The sequence below is a fragment of the Thamnophis sirtalis genome, unplaced genomic scaffold (genome assembly GCF_051295495.1).
Source record: "Thamnophis sirtalis isolate CommonGarterSnake01/CBP01778 unplaced genomic scaffold, rThaSir2_p1.2 scaffold_2, whole genome shotgun sequence".
Lineage (NCBI taxonomy): Eukaryota > Metazoa > Chordata > Lepidosauria > Squamata > Natricidae > Thamnophis > Thamnophis sirtalis.
The window spans coordinates 9,963,622-9,987,357 of record NW_028261382.1 but is presented as its reverse complement, the minus strand read 5'-3'; the positions used below and the strand labels follow the sequence as shown (position 1 = coordinate 9,987,357).

The 23,736-nt window shown below is 40.4% G+C and overlaps 1 protein-coding gene across 1 annotated transcript; it reads left to right on the top strand.

The window, feature by feature from the left end:
* The first annotated feature begins 617 nt into the window (after positions 1–617).
* Positions 618–23,441, top strand: FSD2 (fibronectin type III and SPRY domain containing 2). The gene is made up of 13 exons (XM_087704249.1): positions 618–2,430; positions 5,438–5,900; positions 6,703–6,798; positions 8,372–8,605; positions 9,976–9,998; positions 11,703–11,824; positions 13,488–13,652; positions 14,960–15,094; positions 17,783–17,936; positions 19,053–19,186; positions 19,855–19,987; positions 21,259–21,435; positions 22,998–23,441. Exons 2-13 carry the CDS (start codon positions 5,511–5,513, stop codon positions 23,245–23,247), a joined length of 2,013 nt encoding a protein of 670 aa, XP_087560375.1. The 5' UTR covers positions 618–2,430; positions 5,438–5,510; the 3' UTR covers positions 23,248–23,441.
* Positions 23,442–23,736: the final 295 nt, after the last annotated feature.

The following is a 23,736-nucleotide window of genomic DNA, read 5'->3' as shown; positions in this document are numbered from 1 at the left end:
ACTGTAGATATCTTCACAGTCCTCTTTTTGACTCCTGCAGTGTACAGGTCCTCAGTGAACGGCAGGTTGGCAGTCATTGTTTTTTCTGCAGTATAAATCAGAAAAGAAACACACTAGGGTGTTGGGGTGGGGTGTCACAGGTGTCTCCCCCTGGCTGTAAAAAAATACTCATTTTGGATTTTGTTAATAATACCAAGCCGCTCGATTTTTCAATGTTACAAAATGCAAGTTCTTCCACTGTGCCTAGGGGATTTTAAACATTGTCCCACAAATGGTTTGCAAATGGTAGACGAGGCTAGTAAGATTGTAACAGAGAAAATAAGCAAACAATAATGGCTCTTAAAAGCCCAATTGAATTAGAGATATAGTTTTACACTGAGGTTTGTGACGCTTTATAGCTTCCCTGGGGAAGGACTGTGTTTGCTTAAGATAGCAATAGCAATAGCAGTTAGACTTATATACCGCTTCATAGGGCTTTCAGCCCTCTCTAGGCGGTTTACAGAGTCAGCATATCGCCCCCAACAGTCTGGGTCCTCATTTCACCCACCTCGGAAGGATGGAAGGCTGAGTCAACCTTGAGCCGGTGAGATTAGAACTGCTGAACTGCAGATAACAGTCAGCTGAAGTGGCCTGCAGTACTGCACCCTAACCACTGCGCCACCTCAGCTCTATAAAATCAGACACAGGTACCCCCTAGCTTGTGTTAATACAAATATAAAATTGTGGATCTTTGCTAGTGGCCCACAAATAGAATTCTTCTTTATTGGCCAAGTACGGTTGTAATTTGCCTCCAGTGCATAAATTCTCAGTGTACATACAAACCTAAGCATACATACAAACAACAGAGTGATAAATCATAAATCATAAGATACAATAATAAATCATGAGGATGCAAAGAACAAAGTGATAAATCAGAAGATACCAATTGGAGAAGGTCATAGGAAAGAGAAGAAGGATAATAGTAATACAGCTTGACTGCATGAATAAAGAGAATGTTAGAGCTATATTCTGTATAACTGCCAATCTTGACTTTGTCCCCAAAATATTGATGAAAGAAATGTCCTTCTGGGTTCGGCTCCAAGTGGGGGAAAAGACACTGGAGACATGGAGGCTGCTTGGAAAGATGGTTTATTGTTGGACAGGGCCACATGGCTTGAGTCCTGAACAGAAAAGGTGATCACATGCCTCAATGTTGGTGGAGAAGAAGTGAAGGGCTGAGGAAGGGGCTTGCTAGGCTTTTTATAACCTGTTCAGTCCCATCTCTCTGTTTCCTGTTCCTGTGTAAGAAATGTATTCTGATTGGTTGTCAGACTCTCATGGAGCCATGCAGAGGCAACTCTCTAGGCTGTGTTTTGAATCCATGTTTGGTTGAGTTATCAGATGCCATGTGGTGAGTTGGGGCCAATATTATCATGCTTTAATCCCATCCCCCTGCAGCTGAAGTGGAGAAGTCTTTATGATGTAAAGTGGACTAGCTTGGCCTTCTTAATGGCCCATTGACAAAGTGGGGATGGGCAGGAAGCTACAGGCAGCTATTCTGTCTTTTAAAACATGTCACATCCAGAGAAATATTCTGCCTTTTCAATATTTCCTAAGATATTTCATTTTTCTGGGAGAGGACTGGGTGATAACTTGCTACAATACAGAGTGTATTAATTCCTAATTCTCTCCATCTTCACCTTTGGCAATTGATGCTACTATATGCTCTTTCTTCCACACAGCTTAAAGACTTTTTTTAAAAAAAGTTTTTTATTTTTATTTCTCATACATACCTTCACAAATATACAATCTCATTATTATTATTAATAATATATATTATCTTTTAACATTTATAACAATTTTTTCCTCCCCTAAAGTGAAAAATATAATTGAGATTGCTTTTCTAACATCCCATACGCCTATCTTATTTTACAACAAACCTACTTCTTCCTTCCCCTTTTCTCCTTCCCTCCCTTTTCCTCTCCTTCTCTCCTTTATTCTTTCCTCCTCTCCTTTCCCTTCTCTCCTTCCCCTTCCTCTCCCTCACTCCTCTCCTCTTCTTCCTTTTCCTACCCTCTCTCCTACTCTTACTTGCCCTCCGTTTCTTCCCCTCCTTTTCCCTTTCTAAAGAAGACATTTTTTAAAACGTCTCTCTAGGATTCAAAACTTTCAGGCCTCAGCGGTTTCAGTAGGATTTGGATATGACATTTTCTGCCATGACATTTAAGGGAGCTTTACGGACAGGTGCTGATCTATCTTTGCTCCCTTGCTAATAGCAGGCATGCTATTCAGGGGGGGCGGGGGGAGAAATCCCTTGGCTAATGTTACAGCACTAAGTTTCCAGTTACAGAAAGATGGCAAATTTTGGAAAATCAAGATTTGCTATGGAGGAACCAAAATGATCGTGATCATTTGACCCTAAAAAGAAAGGATGGATCCTTAACAGAAAAGGCAAGTTTTCTTTCTTTTTTTTTTACTTTTAAGTTTTTTATTTTTCCCTTTCAAATTCATTTACAAATATACATCCTTATAATTGCTATTTAACATTTGTCTATTCATCTTTAGTCTCTATAATTATTTTTACAAATATATATATGTATATATGTATATATGTATATATATATATGTATATGTGTATATGTGTATATGTGTATATGTGTATATGTGTATATGTGTATATGTGTGTGTGTATGTATGTATGTATGTATGTATGTATGTATGTATGTATATATATATATATATATATATATATATATATATATATATATATATATATATATATATATATATATATATATATATATATATATATATATATATATATATATATATATATATATAAATACATAAATAAATAAATAAATACAGTTTTGGATCACTTTCTTGCCACTCCATTCTTCTATCTTATTTTACAACAACCTTGCTCCTATCTTCTCAACCTCCCTTCTCTACCTTCTTCTTTCCTCCTCTCCTTCCTCCTTTCTTCTTCCCCTCTCTTTCCCCCATTCCTCCCTTCTCCTCCTTCTTACCCTCTCTCCTCCTCTTCCTCTTCTTCTTCTTCTTCTTATTATTATTATTTAATTTTTTATTAGCAAACATGTAAAATATACACACACATTAAACGTTTTAACCTTTAAAAATGGAGAAAAAAATGCAGAAAAAACAAGATACACATAACCATATAAAATAGTTTTACAACCTTCTTATTTAGCTTTTATAGTTCTCTATTCTACATTGCCTTCCTATCAGTTTTTTTTATTGAAAATTTTAAGAAAAAAAAACTTTTACAAATGTTTACCTCCCCCCCTACCCTCCCCCCCCAAACCCTCCCCAACCTCCCCCCGCCCGACTTCCCAGAACAAATACAGGGTATAAATCTTTAACAAAAATAAAATAAACTTAAAGAAAGTTAGTATCATCTTTCATTTGAGCTTTAACTCCTCTTTGCTAGGCTAACTCTAAACAGATTATATCATTCCTTGTTTCTTCAGTCGTAAACTATCTGGAATTTCTTAGTCCCATATTTATTTTGAGTATAGTCAATCCATCTTCTTCACTCCAGTTTATATCTCTCATTGGAGTGGTCCTTGAGATATGCTGATATTTTAGCCATCTCTGCTAGGTTTGTTACTTTTAATGTCCATTCTTGAATAGTAGGCAAATCTTCCTTCTTCCAGTATTGCGCCACCAACAGTCTTGCTGCCGTTGTTAAATACAAAATCAAGTTAATCTCTATAACAGTACAATAAGTAGTTATACCTAACAAGAATAACTGAGGGGTAAACTTTATCCTTTTTTAAAGAACATTTTGCATAATCCACCATATTTTTATCCAAAATGCTTTTACCTTTTTACAAGTCCACCATATATGGTAATATGTAGCATCGAGACAATCACATCTCCAGCATTTCCTTCCTACCGGTTTTAACATCTGTAATAGTGTAATAACAGTTGTGCTCACAGTTGTAACAATAATGATTTGTTCATATCACCATTATATTTACATTATGGTCAATACTTTAAGTTTGATAGTAATTAGTAACTTTGGTTAATTTTTATTCAATACTAGTTTAGAAAAAGCCAAAAAAATAGACTTCTATTTCCTGTTTTGACTTCTGTTTCCTAACCACTTATACATTCTATTCCATATTTTATAATAATCTCTTTCTTTTCTGATTTTTCTAACATTCTGAAAGAGAAAAGCTACACTGGAAGCCCAAAATGATGTGTTTCTTTTACAGGAAAGGAAATTAACGGGGGGGAAAAGGAAAGGGGCTAAAAATCTGCATAAGTGATAGAACTTCACCTACCTAATATCATTGTCCGAACCCAGCAACCTCTTGTTATTAGGAAATTAACCGGGGTTTCTGATTTTTTGTTCCTTATTATCTGTTTCCTAGGGGACGCGGTGGCTCAGAGGCTAAGACACTGAGCTTGTCCATCAGAAAGGTCGGCAGTTCAGCGTTTCGAACCCCTAGCGCTGTGTAACGGAGTGAGCTCCGGTTACTTGTCCCAGCTTCTGCCAACCTAGCAGTTCGAAAGCACGTAAAAAATGCAAGCAGAAAAATAGGAACCAGCTTTGGTGGGAAGGTAACAGCGCTCCGTGCGCCTTTGGCATTTAGTCATGCCGGCTACATAACCACGGAGATGTCTTTTGACAGCGCTGGCTCTTTGGCTTTGAAACAGAGATGAGCACCGCCCCCTAGAGCCGGGAACGACTAGCACATATGTGCGAGGGGAACCTTTACCTTTAACTTATCTGTTTCCTAGACATCTAATTCTTCCATGGTGCATCCTGATAAGTCCAATGTATATCTATGCATTTTTCTTGGCAAGAGAATGGAAGCGGGTTGGTGTTTCCAAATGTTATCCCCAGTTCGGTTCCACCACAAAATCGCGGAGGACAAAATCGCGCTCGACGAAAGCGTGCATTTGACGTCATCACAGCGCGACGAAAACATCGCGCTGTGATCGAAAAATGTAAAAATAAAGCTAAAACCTTACCCTAACCCCCCCAAACCTAACCCTAAACCTAACCCTTAACCTAACCCTAAATCTAACCCTAAACCTAACCGTTAACGTAATGCTAAACCTAACGCTAACCCTTAACCTAACGCTAAACCTAACGCTAACGCTCTAAACCTAACCCTAACCCTTAACCTAACCCTAACCCTAACCCTAAACCTAACCCTTACCTTTATGTGAATCGGCTTGCTTTAATTTTAATTTTATTTCAATTTTTAATTTTTTTCGTCGCGCTGTGATGACGTCACATGCGCGCTTTCGTCGAGCGCGATTTTGTCCTCCGCGCTTTTGACAGGTCACGCCCCAGTTCCCCGTATTTCCAGTCTTGTCGGATTTCCTTGGGATCTCCCGATATTACTCAACTTGAACTTTCTTGGCTTTTTGAGATGTTAAGCATAAATTCCATTGCATGTTGTACTTTTATTGTTCTTAGAAAGGAGAAGGGAGGCAGCACGCAAGATCTTTTCTTGGCCCGTTGACTTGGCGTCCAATGTTCTTTCTCCACCATGGACTCTTCGTTGAAAAAGGATGAGCCAGACAGTCCCAGGTTTTATCATTTGGAGCTTTATGACTCCCTTGAAGATTTATTTCCCGAGGAGCCGTTCCGAAGGCGAGATCTATCTCCACATGAAAAGAAAGCAACACAAGATGCAGAGAAGCAACGCTCACCTCATGTGGAGCATCGGGACCAGCAAGCCACAGACCGTGCAAGAGAAAATAATGAGGAGAGTGACAATGATGCTCCTGGGGATAAGGAGGCGAGCCGACAGTCCTACCAAGAGAAAGAACTATATTGCATTACTTGCTGTGCTCCAGTGACACTCTTCAATAGCAAGAATAATGGACATCAAGAGCATGAAGTCATGTCTCTCGCGGCAGTGGTGGAAATTGCAAAGGTGAGGATCGTGTAACGCCAATCCAGGTAGGAAGCAGGAATCATTTGGCTAGTGTTGTGGCCCGCCAGCAGTCCGGGAGTCTGGGGAAGGCTCGGATGAGGGCTCTGCGTCGGAGGCAGAGCGGGGGCCAAGGCCGTGTGCCAGTTATCAGCTGCCTTCGGAGTCAGACATCAGTGAGGCAGATGAACAGCTGCAGCCTGTTCCCAGTGTGCACATGTGCACAGTTGCCAGATGAAGGAACAGCTAAAGAACAGGGGAAATAAAAGAGGAGCGGAAGGGGAGTGGAGTTTGCAGGAGACAATTAGCTTGCTTAATTGGTTTGTGACTCTCCGAGAGGCCTTGCCAAGTTTTGCAGATATCGGCCTGGCAGCTCTCCAAGCCAGATAAGGTCTCTGACTGTAAATAGCAATAGCAGTTAGACTTATATACCGCTTCATAGGGCTTTCAGCCCTCTCTAAGCGGTTTACAGAGTCAGCATATCGCCCCCAACAATCTGGGTCCTCATTTTACCCACCTCGGAAGGATGGAAGGCTGAGTCAACCCTGAGCCGGTGAGATTTGAACCGCTGAACTGCAGATAGCAGTCAGCTGAAGTGGCCTGCAGTACTGCACTCTACCCACTGCGCCACCCCGGCTCTCTAATCCTCCCTTGAAAGACTTTACTGGATGTGAATGGGGGAGAATTCACAGGAAATTAATAGAAGGGATTTTTGTCGGGAGAAGGAGTTTGCTTCATGCTCTTGGGAAGCCTCGGTCAGAACAGCTAGGCTGCAAGACACTTAACTGCTTTTTTGTTTTAAAAGGATGCGCTTCAGAACAATATTGGCCGATTGGAAGACCAAATCGCTCACCTGGAGAGTTTTGCTAGCCACTTGGAGGAAGTTTTCATTACAGTAGAGGTAAGATGCTCTCATGTGTTAAGTTCATGATTCTAAGTGAACTGGAAAGGAAAGGCCACCCCTAGAGGTCCACACCAGCCTCTTGACATCCGTGGCACGACAAAACCGCGCTCCACTAAAGCGCGCCCGATTAAACCGCGTCGCTGACGTCATCAGCAGGGCGACAACAGCGACCGCGGAGAAAAAAGGGCGCTTTAAATAGCGCTTTGAAAGCAAGCCGATTCAAGTTAAGGTAAGGGTTAGGGTTAGGGTTAGGGTTAGGGTTAGGGTTAGGGTTAGGGTTAGGGTTAGGGTTAGGGTTAGGGTGAGGGTGAGGGTTAGGGTTAGGGTTAGGGTTAGGGTTAGGTTAAGGGTTAGGGTTAGGTTTAGGGTTAGGTTAAGGGTTAGGTTTAGGGTTAGGTTAAGGGTTAGGTTTAGGGTTAGGTTAAGGGTTAGGTTTAGGGTTAGGTTTAGGTTTAGGGTTAGGATTAGGATTAGGTTTAGGGTTAGGTTAAGGGTTAGGGTTAGGTTTAGGGTTAGGTTAAGGGTTAGGGTTAGGTTTAGCGTTACGTTAAGGGTTAGGTTTAGGGTTAGGTTTAGGATTAGGTTTAGGATTAGGTTTAGGGGGGTTAGGTTTAGGTGTTAATTTTAGCTTTAGCGTTCACAGCGTGCTTTTTCGTCGCACTGTGATGACATCAGCTACGCGGTTTCGTCGAGCGCGCTTTAGTCGAACGCGGTTTTGTGGTGGAACCCTTGACATCTCATGCATGGACCAAGAAGGTGGTGTGGTCAGAAACGTCAGGTTTAAGTTCTCCAACTGTTCAAAATGTATTGTTGTGCCACACCACAGGTCAAAATGTCACAAGGAGAAGCAGAGATGGCTAAGTTGATTCCTTTATCCAAAGAAGAGAATATGTTTCATTTTGTTTCTGTCTGGAAATTGCTTCCGGATTTTGTGCTTGCAATGAGAATAAAATGAAACTTTGATTTTCTTTTTTTCCGAGCTTGTTGATCGGAAAGTTCGGCAGTTCAGCAGTTTGAATCCCTAGCACCGCATAAAGGAGTGAGCTCCCATTACTTGCCCCAGATTCTGCCAACCTAGCAGTTCGAAAGCACGTAAAAAAATGCAAGTAGAAAAATAGGGACCACCTTTGGTGGGAAGGTAACAGTGCTCCATGCGCCTTTTGAATTTAGTCATGCCAGCCACATGACCACGGAGATGTCTTCGGACAGCGCTGGGTCTTTGGCTTTGAAACGGAGATGAGTACCGCCAGCTAGAGTTGGGAATGGCTAGCACATTTGTGTGAGGGGAACCTTTACCTTTAGAATAGAATAGAATAGAAAAACAGAGCTGGAAGGAACCTTGGAGGTCTTCTAGTCCAACCCCCTGCTTAGACAGGAAACCTTACACCATTTCAGACAATTTCTGGAACTCACTCGAGTTGCAAGGATTCTATGCAGGAATCCATGAGGGTTAAATTGGTGTTGTATAAATAAAAGTATATAAAATGTTTTCTTTTCTTAGAGCAATCTCCAGGTTTGATTGCCAACACTATTGAGTGTCCTCAACTGAACCCAAAATATTCCTTTCCAGGAGAATTTTACCAGGCAGCAGCAAAACTTTGAGAAGCGTTACGATGACATCGTACAGATCCTTGAGCAACGCTACGAAGACAATATGCAGGCTTTGGGGGAGGAGAAGAAAGAGAAACTGGAAGCTTTATACAAAGAACTGGTCAATTGTGGAGAGAACCTGGATACTTGCAAAGATCTGATGGAAACCATTGAAAATCTTGACCAGGGTGAAAAAAAATTAGAAGCCCTCAAGGTACAGGACAGAAAGCATCCCCTCCCAGAACCAATGAGTACCAAGGCACCACCATAGACGCAAAGGTTATTTAGGATTGCGTCTAACCTTCAGTATAGAATGAGCTTGTATTGTACAGGCAGTCCTCAACTTACAGCCAAAATTATGATCAGAGTGATCCAGAGCACCTCCCCCTAAACCAGTAGGTCTCTGTAGGAGTCACCGTTCTGGATTTTCTGCTAACAAGGCTAACATTTTGTCATTATTAAATTGCTATTATGAAATTATTAAAATTCTACCTTGCGGTTTGCGCTGGGATTGTGAGATGGCCTTTTTATTCCCCCCCACTTTCTGTTTGCATTACGAGAGATCTATTTTGCCATTTGATCAGACAACTCATGACATTTATGAAGACATTATTTCAATCTCTGCCTTGAGATTTCAATTCTCTAAGGCTACTTCAGCTTCAACCTCAATAATACACAAGCAAACAATCGATACAAACTCAAGGTAAACGGCTCCAAACTCGATTGCAGAAAATACGACTTCAGCAACAGAGTGGTCAACACCTGGAATGCTCTACCTGACTCCGTTGTTACATCCCCAAACCCCCAAAGCTTCAACCTCAAACTCTCAACCATGGACCCTTTACAGACCCCATTCCTAAGAGGTCTGTAAGGGGCATGCATAAGCACACCAGCCAGAAACGGGTTCCGGCTTTTGTTACTGCCGGTTCGCTCAGGGATGCGCTTTGGGGGCACGCACTATGCACGCATGCACAAAAGTAAAAAAAATAGCATGGGGCTGTCACGGCGCCACCGATAGAATAGGTTCGGACACATACCCGGCTGAGTTATTACCTACTCAACCGAAATAAATAAAATAAATAAATAAATAAATAAATAAATAAATAAATAAATAAATAAAATAAAATAAATAAAATAAATAAAATAAATAAAATAAATGAAATAATAAATAAAATAAATAAAATAATAAATAATAAAATAAATAATAAAATAAATAAAATAATAAATAATAAAATAATAAATAAAATAATAAATAAAATAATAAATAAAATAATAAATAAAATAATAAATAAAATAATAAATAAAATAAATAATAAAATAATAAATAAAATAATAAATGAAATAAGTAATAAAATAAGTAATAAAATAAATAATAAAATAAATAATAAAATAAATTGCTTTGTTCGACATATCAGGATATACTTTTGAGGAAAAACCCATAGGCCTTGGCCATGAGAATAACAGCAATTTTAATTCGAGGGGGAAAAAAGTCAGTGCATCATTATTACACTTGTGCATGTATGCATATATCTGTGTACATATGTAATATATTAGTGGAATCACCATTTTTTCTTTCTTCCACAGACTGCAGTTGAAACACTTCAGAGGTAACATTGAAATACTGTATTTTAAAGAGGTTTCCTTTTTGTTTTCATCCCTCTATAGTTATCCTTTCTGTAATCATCCTGCCACAATGTTAACATTTGGCCTTATTCTTACTCAGTGTGCTACTATTGGGAGTAGTGGTGGGATTCAATTTTTTTTTACTATGGTTCTGTGGGCGTGGCTTTATGGACGTGGCTTTGTGGGCAGGGTGTGGCTTTGTGGGTGTGGCTTTGTGGGTGTGGCTTTGTGGGTGTTGTGTGGCTTTGTGGGCGTGGCTTTGTGGGCATGGCAGGGGAAGGATACTGCAAAATCCCCATTCCCTCCCCACCCCACTAACCTGCTTCCCAGTTCTGTTCTCCTGTTCAGGGCAACAAAAGACGATCAGCTGGGAGGCAGCGGGGGGCGGGGCCAGCCTATTTGCCGGTTCTCCAAACCACTCAAAATTTCCACTACCAGTTCTCCAGAACCTGTCAGAACTGGCTGAATACCACCTCTAGTTGGGATCAATAGATATAATTTTGCCTATATAAAATTATGGAAATATTTTTCTTAGTCTGGTTTGGTACTAATTTGCAGTGCAAAGCAGCCAGGCTTCCATTTCCTGGTGATCTATATTCTTTTTTTAAAAAAATGTTAATAATTATATTGCATTCTGAGATCTATGGCTATGGGGTAAGGGGTTACATAAATAAATTCAAGCATGCTGGTGGTCAGGCTTGCTATGAGGCTCAACCAACAGAATCTTTTTCCAGTTTTTAAACATGCATTAATTGTGTCATGTTTAGTTGATTAGCTTCATATCAACCTTAAGCTGCAAGTTTTAAAATTACGAAGGATGTCACTATTGCAACCAGCTGAGCAAATGAGTACATGGGATATGGTGGTCTTGGTGAGGATTGAGTCTGTAACAGAATAACAGAGTTGGAAGGGACCTTGGAGGTCTTCTAGTCCAACCCCCAAACTCTATACAACTTCAGACAAATGGTTGTCCAAACTCTTTTTGAAAACATCCAGTGTTGGAGCATTCACAACTTCTGGAGGCAAGTTGTTCCACTGGTTAATTGTTCTAACTGTCAAGAAATTACTTCTTAGTTCTAGGTTACTTCTCTCCTTGATGAGTTTCCATCCCTTTGCCTCTGGTCCTGCCTTCAGGTGATGCTGTAGAGACTCACCTAACTTTTCCCTATCATCTTTTAAACAGAAACCAATAACATTCTTACCTGTAGTTGTGGAAGACTCAAACTGTTCAAAGTGGTCAACAATAGATTAAAACAAGACAGCTTCTGGGGGGAAAGGAAAGACAGAATCAACAGCCACTTGTCTGAAGTGGGCTTGTCCAAAGTGGACAGCCACTTGTCTGAAATGGTATAGGGTCTCCTGCTTGAGAAGGGGGTTGGACTAGAAGACCTCCAAGACCTTCCAGCTCCATTGTATGAAACACTGCCTTATTTGAACTTGCCTTGTACCTTTAAACTACTATTTTTTAAAAAACACACACATGACTTAGAAGTCTGCAATTCTTAATGAACATGTTTAATTTGGGATTTTAATACTGTCTTTTATGAATATATTTTTTTGGTAAATGGATTCTGTATAGAATTGAAGGGTGCAGTCCATGCATTAAATGTATAATATAGTAGAAATGTTTGGGAGCAGCGTAAATCTCCACACAAGCCATCTAACACTGATTTTTGTGGCATTTTCAGAGTACATTCCTTCTTGAAAAAGGATGTGAGTGTAGGCCTATCAACTCCAGCAGCGTTTGAAGAGCGAACCATTCATTGCTCAGACATTCAGGAACTAATGGAGTCTGTCAGTTCTTTCCCAAGTAAGTCCATTAGGATACCAAATGCAAACAATTGGTTGATTTGGAAGCTAGTGATTTTATTTAGAGCCGAGGTGGCGGAGTGGTTAGAGTGCTGTACTGCAGCCACTTCAGCTGACTGTTATCTGCAGTTCGGCGGCTCAAATCTCACCAGCTCAGGGTTGACTCAGCCTTCCATCCTTCCGAGGTGGGTGAAATGAGGACCCAGACTGTGGGGGCCGATATGCTGACTCTGTAAACTGCTTAGAGAGGGCTGAAAGCCCTATGAAGCAGTATATAAGTCTAACTGCTATTGCTATTGCTATTATTTCCTAAAGCAATGTACTTTAAATGCGTAGTTTAGAATTACTGAAACCTTTCCAGAGAAGAAACAGATGCAAATATATCATTATATATTTGGAGAAGTTTCTTTTTCATGAGAGACTACTAGAGGACTTATCGTATTTTTTGGAGTATAAGATGCACCTTAGTTTTGGGGGAGGAAATTACCACCCCTGATTTATAGTATGGTTGCTCTAACTTCATACATCCATGACTTATACCATTCTCAACATGTCAGCAAATCTGGATAATCCATTAATTTGCAAAAAGAAAAAAGAAAAAGACGAGATCTCCGTAAATGAAATCTCCATGTCGAGGAGGTGCAACAGGTTTCATCTGAAAGCCACAATAGGCTTTTGAGGATGCGATGGAAGCCATACATCAAAAAGTAGGCTTGGCCAATCAAGTAGCTCTGTCGAAGCAAAAAGTAGACTTGGTCAAGAGAAATCAAGTAGGTCTGGTCAAGACAAGAAAAAAAGATTTGATTTAATGGACACTGAAGTTGGATGAAACATAATGAAATAGGTAGAATAGAGTAGAGTAGAGTAGAGTAGAGTAGGGTGGGTAAGGTAGAATAGAATGGAATGGAATGGAATAGAATAGAATACAATATAGTAGAATACAATAGAATAATGTAGAGTAGAGTACAGTGGGTAGAATAAGATAGAATAGAATAGAATAATGTAGAGTAGAGTACAGCAGGTAGGGTAAGGTAGAATAGAATAGAATAGAATAATGTAGAGTAGAGTACAGTGGGTAGGGTAGGGTAGGGTAAGGTAGAATAGAATAGAATAGAATAGAATAGAATAGAATAATGTAGAGTAGAGTACAGCGGGTAGGGTAGGGTAAGGTAGAATAGAATAGAATAGAATAATGTAGAGTAGAGTACAGTGTAGGGTAGGGTAAGGTAGAATAGAATAGAATAGAATAGAATAGAATAATGTAGAGTAGAGTACAGTGGGTAGGGTAAGATAGAATAGAATAGAATAGAATAGAATAGAATAGAATAGAATAGAATAATGTAGAGTAGAGTACAGCGGGTAGGGTAAGGTAGAATAGGATAGAATAGAATAGAATAACTTCATTTGACCAAGTGTGATTAGATACACAAGGAATTTGTCTCCTTGTAACAAATGTAGCTACTAAGATTTCTAGCTCTCAAAATGCATTTCTCACAGATGCTCATGGAAGTAATATTGATTTTGGTAGAAAAGGAAGTCCATCTTCTCGGTTAAATGCCATCCTGGTGCATGGCAGTTTTCACCAAGGAGTAAAATACCCAAGTCTGGAAGTTTCCTGTTGTCTTTTGCAAAATCTTAAAACTGACCTCCCTTTCTGATTGTAGTTTTTACACCCCCTTGTGCACCCGTGATGAATGCTCAAGATCCCAACTCAGCTACAGGGGCATCTGTGAAAGTTTGCTGGAGCTTTTTCTCTGAAGACATTGTGGAAAGCTACCAACTCTACTACAAGCGAGTGAGCAATGATACATCAAGCAAGGAGGAAGAAGGTAAAGAGACAAAAGCCAAATCAGGTAGAATGGGGGGGGGGGAAAGCCACTTCTCTAAATTCCTAATGACAACATCCACTTGGAGGCACATCTGGCAAGACAGAAATGGAAGCTGCATTTTCTTCCTGTCTACCTGCTAATTTTATTATCTGCTGCTTCTTTCTTTCTTTCCTTCCTTCCTTCCTTCCTTCCTTCCTTCTTTCTTTCTTTCTTTCTGATATATTTTTATTGTGCAATTTTCTTGGTTATGAATAAAATTTCTATATTCACGATAACAGTATACCATATGGGTACAATCTCTACAATCTCTATTGAAAACAGATAGTAAATCTTACACACACAATAGTTGTAGCTATTATTCTCAATAGCTATTCATCTTCACTTATCCTTATTGAAAATTTTGTGTTAATTGATTAAGCCCTCTGCTCAATTTTATCTACAGTCTATTCATAATATCAAACATTATAAACATCAAGTAAACATCACATTTATAGCCATTAGTTTCCAAATAATTATACGGTTTATTTATCTTAATTATTCAAGGTTCATTATTCAATTACGCAAATGACTTCATCTTTGTTTGCATATCTAGGTTTCTAACTTCTGCTGCTATTTTATACCCATTAATAGAATAGTTTCCAGATTGAAATAGTAATCTTTTTTCCCATTTCTGATTTCTTCCTTTATACCTGTTCATCTTCATCTTATTAAGAATTTCACATTGTTTGATTAGGTCCTCTGTTCAATTTTATCTATCATCCATTAATAATGTCAAACATCTATAAATATCCAATAGGCATTACACTCCACAAAAAACCAGCTTTCATTTTTTTAATGCTTCAAAAGACTCATCTCCACTCTATATTAATCTCCCAATAATCCTAAATTTTACTTATGGTAATTATTCGATGTTCATTATTCTATTACACAATTTTGTTTACATATCCAGGTTTCTAACGTCTACTGCTATTTTCTACCAATTAATATACTAGTTCCCAAACATAAAAGTAATCTTCTGCTTTTCTTCTAATTAGAGCAATCTTCCTTATTGCTCTAATTAGAAGTAGAAGTTTAATAAATTTTACTTGCTATACGGGCCATTAAAGCTTTACAATGTGAGCTCTGGAAATTAGCAAAGAGTCTATCTGAGAGCTACCTTCAATTTGTGACTTGTTCAGTCCAAACCATGTTTAAAAGAGAAAGACCTCAACGTAACATGCTGTTATTCCTGCATGAAACGAGCTATTACTTAAGAATCTGTTGCAATTTCAGAGAATTCCTTCAATCTTTGTACTTTCTGATTGCAGAGTTTAAGCTAAATGTGAAGGAAACATACTGCACGGTTGCTCAGCTGGTGCCAAACACACAATACGAATTTTGGGTAAAGGCAGTTAACAGAGCTGGAGTCAGCCCAGAGAGTGAAAGAGCCGTGTATATGACAGGTAAATGGCTTTTAATGTTATGTTTTGGTTTAGGAAAACAATAACTTTTTATTGACATATGCAAAGTGGGGACTAGTAGCCCAAATATATATTTTTTTGTAAACTGTGGAGGAGAGATTAAGCTCATAATCCTATCCGTTTAGCAATATGTCCCCAAATGGTTGGAAATAAAGACAAATACCTGGCATATATAACCACATGTGGTGGACTTGCATAAAAGCAAGGAAATTTTGGATACAAATTAATATGGGGTTAGAAAAAAATGACAAGACAACATATAGAGTTTAAACCAGAATTATTTTGATTAGGCATTATATCAGATGGCTATGATAAAGGGACAATATACCAGAGGTGGTATTCAGCAGGTTCTGACCAGTTCTGGAGAACCAGTAGCGAAAGTTTTGAGTAGTTCAGAGAACTTCTGACTGGCCCGACCCCATCCATTCTCTGCCTCCCGAGTCCCAGCTGATTGGGAGGAAACAGAGATTGTGCAGTAACCTTCCCCTGGAGTGGGGAGGAAATGGAGATTTTACAGTATCCTTCCCCTGCCACGCCCACCAAGCCGCCACCACGCCTACCAAGCCACGCCCACAGAACCGGTAGAAAAAAAATTGTATCCCACCACTGCATTATACCAGGGGTGGGTTTCTTGCCCTGTTCCAACCGGTTCGGTTGGAACAGGGCTGGCGGCGTCCTTGTGCACGCGCACACTGCACGCATGCGTACTAGCGTCTGTGCGATGCTCCAGCTGCTCCTGGAGGATCGCGCAGGCGCTGTATGCGTCCTGCGCATGCGTGGAAGCACAGAACTCGTCAAAATCGGGTAAGAAACGCGGGCGGGCGGGTGGCCCCTTCGGCGTTCCCGGAAGTTACTTACTTCCGGGTTCGCCGACCAACCGGTTCGCGGGGACCGCCGCGAACCACCTGAAATCCACCCCTGCATTATACCCAATATTACACATCTTGACCCCTGCAAGAATGGTGTACGCACAGCAGTGGAAGAGTAAAAGCACCCCTTCATAGGAGGACACGATAAGGAAAATGCTAGTCTGTGCAGAAATAGACAGACTAACTCTAAAAATAAAAGATAAAGGAGATACAGAATACTATGCTACATGGAATAGATTCTATCAATGGTCAGAAACATGAGGTAGAAGCTGGAATACGAAAGAATCTGTTTAGGTGAACATGGAAAGGGGTACTATGCCTGTATTAGAATGTAGGTATGAGAATGATAGATAAGTTGACATACTAGAATATCATAGTCAGAAATTACTGTACTACACTAGCACTGTTTAAAATAGTACATATGTTATTTTGTTTTTACTTTTTTTATATGGCAAGTGGAATTCCAGGGCAATTACACTGTATTCAATATATTTATATGTAAATGATTTTGTGTGTGTGTGTGTGTGTGTGTTGCAATTGTGCTGATAAATAAATAAAGGACAGCACAATTGCAACACAAATGTAACAAAGGCAACATTAAAAAAAATGGCTTTCTGCCTGGATGGCTCCCAGAGTGAGTCAATAGACAGAAAAGGAAAGCAGTATGCTCCCTCCCATATTTGGGCATACCAGGGGTTGTGCCACAATATATATGTATATATGTATTTAGTGTTACAACCCCTGGTATGCCCAAATATGGGAGGAAGCAGACTGCTTCCTTTCTCTGTCTATCGGCTCGTCACAAGAGACCATCACGACAGAAAGCCATTATTTTTACTGTTGCCTTTGTTACATTTGTGTTGCATTTGTGCTAGTCTCCCTTTATTTATTTATCAGCACAAATGCAACACACACACAAACACATATCTCTATCTCTATCTCTATCTCTATCTCTATCTCTACCTCTACCTCTATCTCTTATCTCTATCTCTATCTCTATCTCTATCTCTATCTCTATCTCTCTATCTCTATCTCTATCTCTATCTCTATATCTATCTATCTATCTATCTATCTATCTATCTATCTATCTATCTATCTATCTATCTATCTATCTATCTATCTATCTAATCTTTTCATATATACATACATACATACACAAACACACAATCCTATCTTTGAAGGTTTATCCAGATGGCGCTGACCTTAGATACTAATATTTCTCAAAAAGTGGGGTTATTAAATTTTTAACTGATTTTTTTTAAAGTTCAACCTTAATTATATAATAAAAATGATCTACATCCTCTAATGTTAGAATAGAATAGAATAAACAGAGTTGGAAGGGACCTTGGAGGTCTTCTAGTCCAACCCCCTGCTTGAGCAGGAAACCCTACACCACTTCAGCCAAATGGTTATCCAATCTCTTCTTAAAAAAATTTCAGTGTTGGGACATTCACAACTTCTGGAGGCAAGTTGTTCCACAGATTAATTGGTCTCACTGTTGACTTATTTTAATTATATTGAAAGGTTGGGGAAGAGGTTTAAATCGATATTGTCGTTTTGTTTTTTGGCTTTTGAACACAATTTGCTAAATTTCCCATTGAGGCATTTTAGGATGCCTTTTGGGTTGTTGATTGCCTTGAATTCTCTTCCCAGCTGGAAAGGCAACCTAGAAATCCAAGGCCCAATATTTCATTAGTGATCCGAGTCTTTGCAACTTATAGTCTAGAATTTTCACTCCACAAAAAACCAGCTTTCATTTTTTTAATGCTTCAAAAGACTCCTCTCCACTCTATATTTTCAGCTCCTTTGCCACCGGTTATCAAAGGGAAGGTGATCCAGAGCTGTGAATACTCTGCACTGGTGCGATGGGAATGTGGAAATATTAATCCTGTGGATTCCTACACTGTGGAATTATCTAAGACGGCTGGCGGAGATGGAGGCGAAATTCTCACTGAGTAAGTTGCACTGGATCTGCAGGTATCATACCATATCATGAGTTCATGGTCCTATTCAGCGATACACTGGATCTTTTTAGTAGAATCATACTCAGGAGCCAGCCTAAGAAGCAACGTTTACTCAACCTTGCTGAAAACTTTGGGAGTGCAGGTCAAAGGGAGCATAAAAGAAATATCCAATCCTAGAACTCCTTTTGCCCATGATAATTTTCCAAAATGTTGCAATTTCCCAATAGGAATCAGCATTATAATGTAAGATGTAGCACATTTGAAATGTGAGCAGGAAGAAGACAGCAAATTATAGACAAAATCGGTTTTTTCCCCAATGGTTTTTGCTACCAACAGCATAACTGTTCTAGGCCATTTCCTTCCTTCCTTCCTTCCTTCCTTCCTTCCTTCCTTCCTTCCTTCCTTCCTTCCTTTCTTCCTTCCTTCCTTCCTCCCTCCCTCCCTCCCTCCCTTCCCTCCCTCCCTCTCTCCCTCTCTGCTTCCCTGCCTTCCTCCAGCCTGCTTTCTTTCTTTCTTTCTTTCTTTCTTTCTTTCTTTCTTTCTTTCTTTCTTTTTTTCTTTTTCTTTCTCTCTTTTGTTCTTTCTTTCTCTCTTTTGTTCTTTCTTTCTTTCTTTCTTTCTTCTTTCTTTCTTTTCTGTCTGCAAAAACACATAGAATATTCATTCATATTTATTGTTAGTAAGAGAAATAAATTATTTTCTGCTTATCAAGGAAACAGAGATGTGGAAGGGGATGCTAACTCCCTCCCACCATATCCTTAGCACTTTGTTTTTCTCTGGTCAATTTCATAATCCCTTAGTCAATTTCAGAGATGGAAAGTTCCTTATTATGCTGTGATGTTTCAGCTCACCCAAGAAGGCAATCAACTGATAGACATTTTCAAAGGCAGGGGAGCAGGCTGGGCCCTGGAATAGATTTCCCAGGTGGAAAAAACCCACAATCGGTTACGAGGTCTACTGATACCTTGTAAAGCTTGTTTAGCTCTTTTCTTTCATGTTAATCTCCAGTATCTCCAATATGGTACAAAATAGAATTGGCCACAAACAAAACCCTTATTCCTCCTTTCAAATGTGGCTCTAAACATTTTTTTCCACTTTTCCCCCCAGATCTGTTGTTGGAATTCCAAATTGCGAGGCACTGATTGAGCTGGAGCCAAAACAAAGTTATCTTCTGTTTGTGAAGGCGCTTAATATAGGAGGATCGAGTGAAAGGAGTGAGCCAGCTTCTATCCTTAGCACAGGTAGTAAGAATGTACTCTTACACGCACATTTTGCAAATGGTGGCATACATTGCTTCTAGTCGTGCTTTTAAAAGTTATTTTACTTCATTTCCCAAAATAAACTATTTGGAAGAAATGTCCATCTGGGTCAATGGTGGGATTTTTACTACTGGTTCTGTGGGCGTGGCACAGAGAGTACCAAAGACCCCACAGTCCTCTTCTTCCTCCTCCTTCTCTCCCTTCCTCCCCTTCTTCTCTCCACACACCCACTCCCTTTAGCACTGATGATGTTACATAGTTGGGTCATGAAACATCTGCAAGAAAACCACCAAACTCAGCGAGCACTAAGGACCCCACAGTCCTCTTCTTCCTCCTCCCCCTTCGTCCCCTCCTCCTCCTCTTCTCCAGACACCCCACGCCTTTAGCACTGATGATGTTACATAGTTGGGTCGTGAAACATCTGCAATAAAACCACCAAGCTCAGAGAGCATTACGAACTTCACAGGTAGTTTAATCTGTTTCAAAGCAATACCTTAAGTAGCCATTAAAAGCTTCGCTAAAAAAGTTGGTTTGGATGCGGACAATGGGACTCTGTAAATGGAGGAGCTTTTGAGCACATGGGGCTGTAAGCGAGTACCAGCAAATTCACGGGACTGAACAGTTACAGCCAGATTTCATTTCTCCTACAGGGACTGTATTTACCCTCAACGAAAAGACAGCTCATCCCTCGTTGTCCATCCTGGAAGATGGGCTGACATTGGCCTGCCATGAAACCAAGAGTGCCCAAAGTGACACATCCTTTGGTGAAGACAGTTTTACAAGGTTTGGGTTCTTTGTGCCTCGTCTGCATTCTTTAATCCCATGTTATTGCTTCATGGCCCTTTCTTTAAAAAGGACCCGGGGACTCTGAAAATGCCCTTTGCACACTATTAAAAACTGCTTGCAACAGCTCAAAGCGAACGGTGAAAAACAGTCACAGGGGTTGAATTTTAGAGCTTCCGATTCTGAGTTAAGATATTGCATCTGCAGTTTAAAGACAGCATAAAGATATACGTATGTACAGTATGTGTCTGTGTGTGTGTGTGTGTGTGTTGCATTTGTGCTGATAAATAAATAAAGGGAGAATAGTATAGTTCTATTTCAAGCTATTTAGCTCTCATCAGCTAGCCATACCCTTACTGGTATTTGAACCTGTGCTGTATTACATATTAAGCAGTTATGTTAACCACTAAGCCACAAGGTTCTCCTCCTTTATCAGCTGAGCCAGGGAAACAGGTATGTATTTAGTGTCACAACCCCTGGTATGCCTAAATATGGGAGGAGGCATACTGCTTCCTTTCTCTGTCTATCGGCTCATCACAAGAGACCATCCAGACAGAAAGCCAGTATTTTTACTGTTGCCGTTGTTACATTTTGTAAGCCGCCCTGAGTCCCCTCAGGGAAAAGGGCGGCCTATAAATGACAAATAAAACTAAAAAAAAAACTAAAAAAGCTAAAACATTTGTGTTGTATTTGTGCTGATAAATAAATAAAGGGAGACTAGTATAGATCTATTTCAAGCTATTTAGCTCTCATCAGCTAGCCATACCCTTACTGGGATTTGAACCTGGGCTCATTTTACATGTTAGGTAGTTGTATTAGCCACTAATAATAATTAGCAGTATGCTCCCTCCCATATTTGGGCATACACACACACACACACAGACACAGGCACAATCACACATATCTGTGTGTGTTTATGTGTGTGTGTTCCAGCATAACTCTGGAACGCCTTGAGCAATTTCAACCAAACTTGGTACACAAATGACTTACTCTTTGGAAACCAATACTGTGGGGGTAAGACACCCCTTAACATTTCCTTGGAGGGGGTGTTCTGTTACGATACATCCCCAAACCACTTAGGGCTATAAAGCACTGTAAAGAGGCATATGAATCTAAGTGCTATTGCTATAAGAGGCGATGCAGAAGATGACTCCATTCCATCAACACAGGAAATATCTTGACAGTTGACCCATATTCCCTCTCTCTCTCTCTCTCTCTCTCTCTCTCTCTCTCTCTCTCTCTCTCTCTCTCTCTCTCTCTCTCTTTGCCAGATCTATTGCTGTGTTGGGATACTCGATCCCATTCCGAGGAAAACATTACTGGGAGGTCGATGTTGATGAGAATACTGAATATTGCATTGGGGTGGCTTTTGAAAATGTACCAAGAGACAGTTCCTTGGGCGAAAGCCACTCCTCCTGGTGTATGAAGCACACCATTACTTCCTCCAGGTCAGTGGTGGGTTTCAAAAATTTTTGGAACCTACTCTATGGGTGTGGCCTCCTTTGTGGGAGTGGCTTGCCGGCCATGTGACCTGGTGGGAGTGGCTTGCCGGCCATGTGCTCTCTCTCTCTCTCTCTCTCTCTCTCTCTCTCTCTCTCTCTCTCTCTCTCTCCTTCCTTTTGTCTCTCTGCCCCTTTTTTCTTTTTTTGTTTCATCTCGCTCTCACTCTTTTTCTTTCTTTTTTCTTTTTTAATTTCTTTATTTCTTCCTTTCTTTCTCTCTCTCTCTCTCTCTCTCTCTGTGTCTGTCTGTCCGTCTGTCTGTCCGTCTCTTTCTCTCTCTCTGTGCATGTGTGTGTAGCAGTGGTGGGTTTCAAAATTTTTTGGAACCTTTTCTGTAGGTGTGGCCTGCTTTCCGGGTCCACTGGTGGAACCTCTTCTAACCAGTTCGGTAGATTTGATGAACCGGTTTTACCGAATAGGTGCGAACTGGTAGGAACCCACCTCTGCTCCAGGTACAGCTTAATCTCAACCCTTCAGATGACGTTGCAACCAGCTTGCAAGATTTTATACTGAAATTTATGCCTATTTTCGGTGGATTTCCTAAACAGCTGAGGGCATGGAGGGCCACATCAAGAGTTACAAATCTCAAAAATTCAAACAATGCCGGGAGTGGTGTTGTAAAATCCCAGTTCCCTACCAGGGGTGGGTTGTTGCTGGCATTACTGCTGGTTCGGCGCGCAAAACATTTTGCGCTCATGGCAGACGTGCACTCTGCACATGTGCACATTTGCACCTAAAAAGGTCTGCGCATGTGCACAACATTAGAAAAGGGAAAAAAATATGTTTTTGCAATGAAGCTCTGAATCCTGAATCCGTATAAATCCTTCCATCCCCCACCATCCAGTGAGACCTGAAGAAGCTTCTTGGATGAGAAGCGAAACGTCTTCCAAGAAAAACCAGAAACTCCAGTTGCCTCTTGAAAAAACACCTTTGGGAGTGTCTTGCTAATACCAATTTAAATTTAATACCAATTTAAAGCAGGGATATCCAACTTTGGCAACTTTAAAACCCATGAATTCAACTCCCAGAATTCCTCAGCCAGCCAGAGCCAATTCTGGGAACTGAAGATTAAGTGTATTAAAGATGCCGAAGGGACGCAGTGGCTCACTGGCTAAGAAACTGAGCTTGTCGATCAGAAGGGTTGGCAGTTTGGTGGTTTGAATCCCTAGCGCCGCATAACAGAGTGAGTTCCTGTTACTTGTCCCAGATTCTGCTAACCGAGCTGTTTGAAAGCACGTAAAAATGCAAGCAGAAAAAATAGGAATAACCTTTGGTGGGAAAGTAGCAGCATTCTGTGCGTCTTTGGCGTTTAGTCATGCCGGCCACATGACGACGGAGATGTCTTCAGACAGCGCTAGCTCTTCGGTTTTGAAGCAGAGATGAGTACCGCCCCCTAGAGTCGGGAACGACTAGCACATATGTACAAGGGGAACCTTTACCTTTACCTTAAGCTTGCCAAAGTTGGGCACCCATGATTTGAAGCTTCTGATCTCTCTCTCTTTACGCAGCCACCTCTATGAATTTCTCAATGATGGGATGACACCCGACATCAAGATCACAGTTCCTCCCGAGAGGATTGGCCTTTTGCTGGACTACGATGAAGGGACGCTCTCGTTCTTTAACGCTGATATCACGCAACACTTGCACACCTTCCACAGCAACTTTCGAGGTTTTGTGTGTCCCTGTTTTGCGGTGGAAAACATCGGGGTGCTCAGGATTCGGAATGGCATCCCAGTTCCTTCACATGTTGTTTTGTGATTCAGGATAGCACGATGACACTCTTAAAAGGCCACACAGCACACTTTCAGCTCCTGTCCCAGTCTTTCCTCTCCCCCCCACCCCCCGCAAACTGTCCGTATTACTTATTTATTTATTTGGTTAGTGTGGGAGACAAGACCGTATGGTGCATAAAGTAAATTTGGTTGAATACTTTAAAATGTGTTTCTTGTTGTTTATGCACACAAAACAACCCCTCACTTAATCTGATCATCTGTAACCCTAACGGCTTCCTTTACACAAGTATTAATTAACCTAGTGAGTTGTGAGGGGTTGTTATTATTATTATTTTTTTTGTAGTTTGACTTGCTTGACAAACCCAACCTGATAGGCTAAATAACTATTTTGTGTATCTCGCACACTCAGAAATAATAGTTTCATCTACTAAACTACGTGATGGGATGCAGTGGCTCAATGGCGATGACGCTGAGCTTGTCGATCAGAAAGGTCGGCAGTTTGGCGGTTCGAATC

What these genes read in the sequence shown, in the direction of transcription:
- FSD2 (XM_087704249.1), top strand. Translation starts at nt 5,511, where the DNA reads ATGGACTCTTCGTTGAAAAAGGATGAGCCAGACAGTCCCAGGTTTTAT. An exon ending in CAGTGGTGGAAATTGCAAAG is followed by an intron (nt 5,901 to 6,702) that starts GTGAGGATCGTG and finishes TTGTTTTAAAAG; the next exon opens with GATGCGCTTCAGAACAATAT. An exon ending in GTCTGTCAGTTCTTTCCCAA is followed by an intron (nt 11,825 to 13,487) that starts GTAAGTCCATTA and finishes TTCTGATTGTAG; the next exon opens with TTTTTACACCCCCTTGTGCA.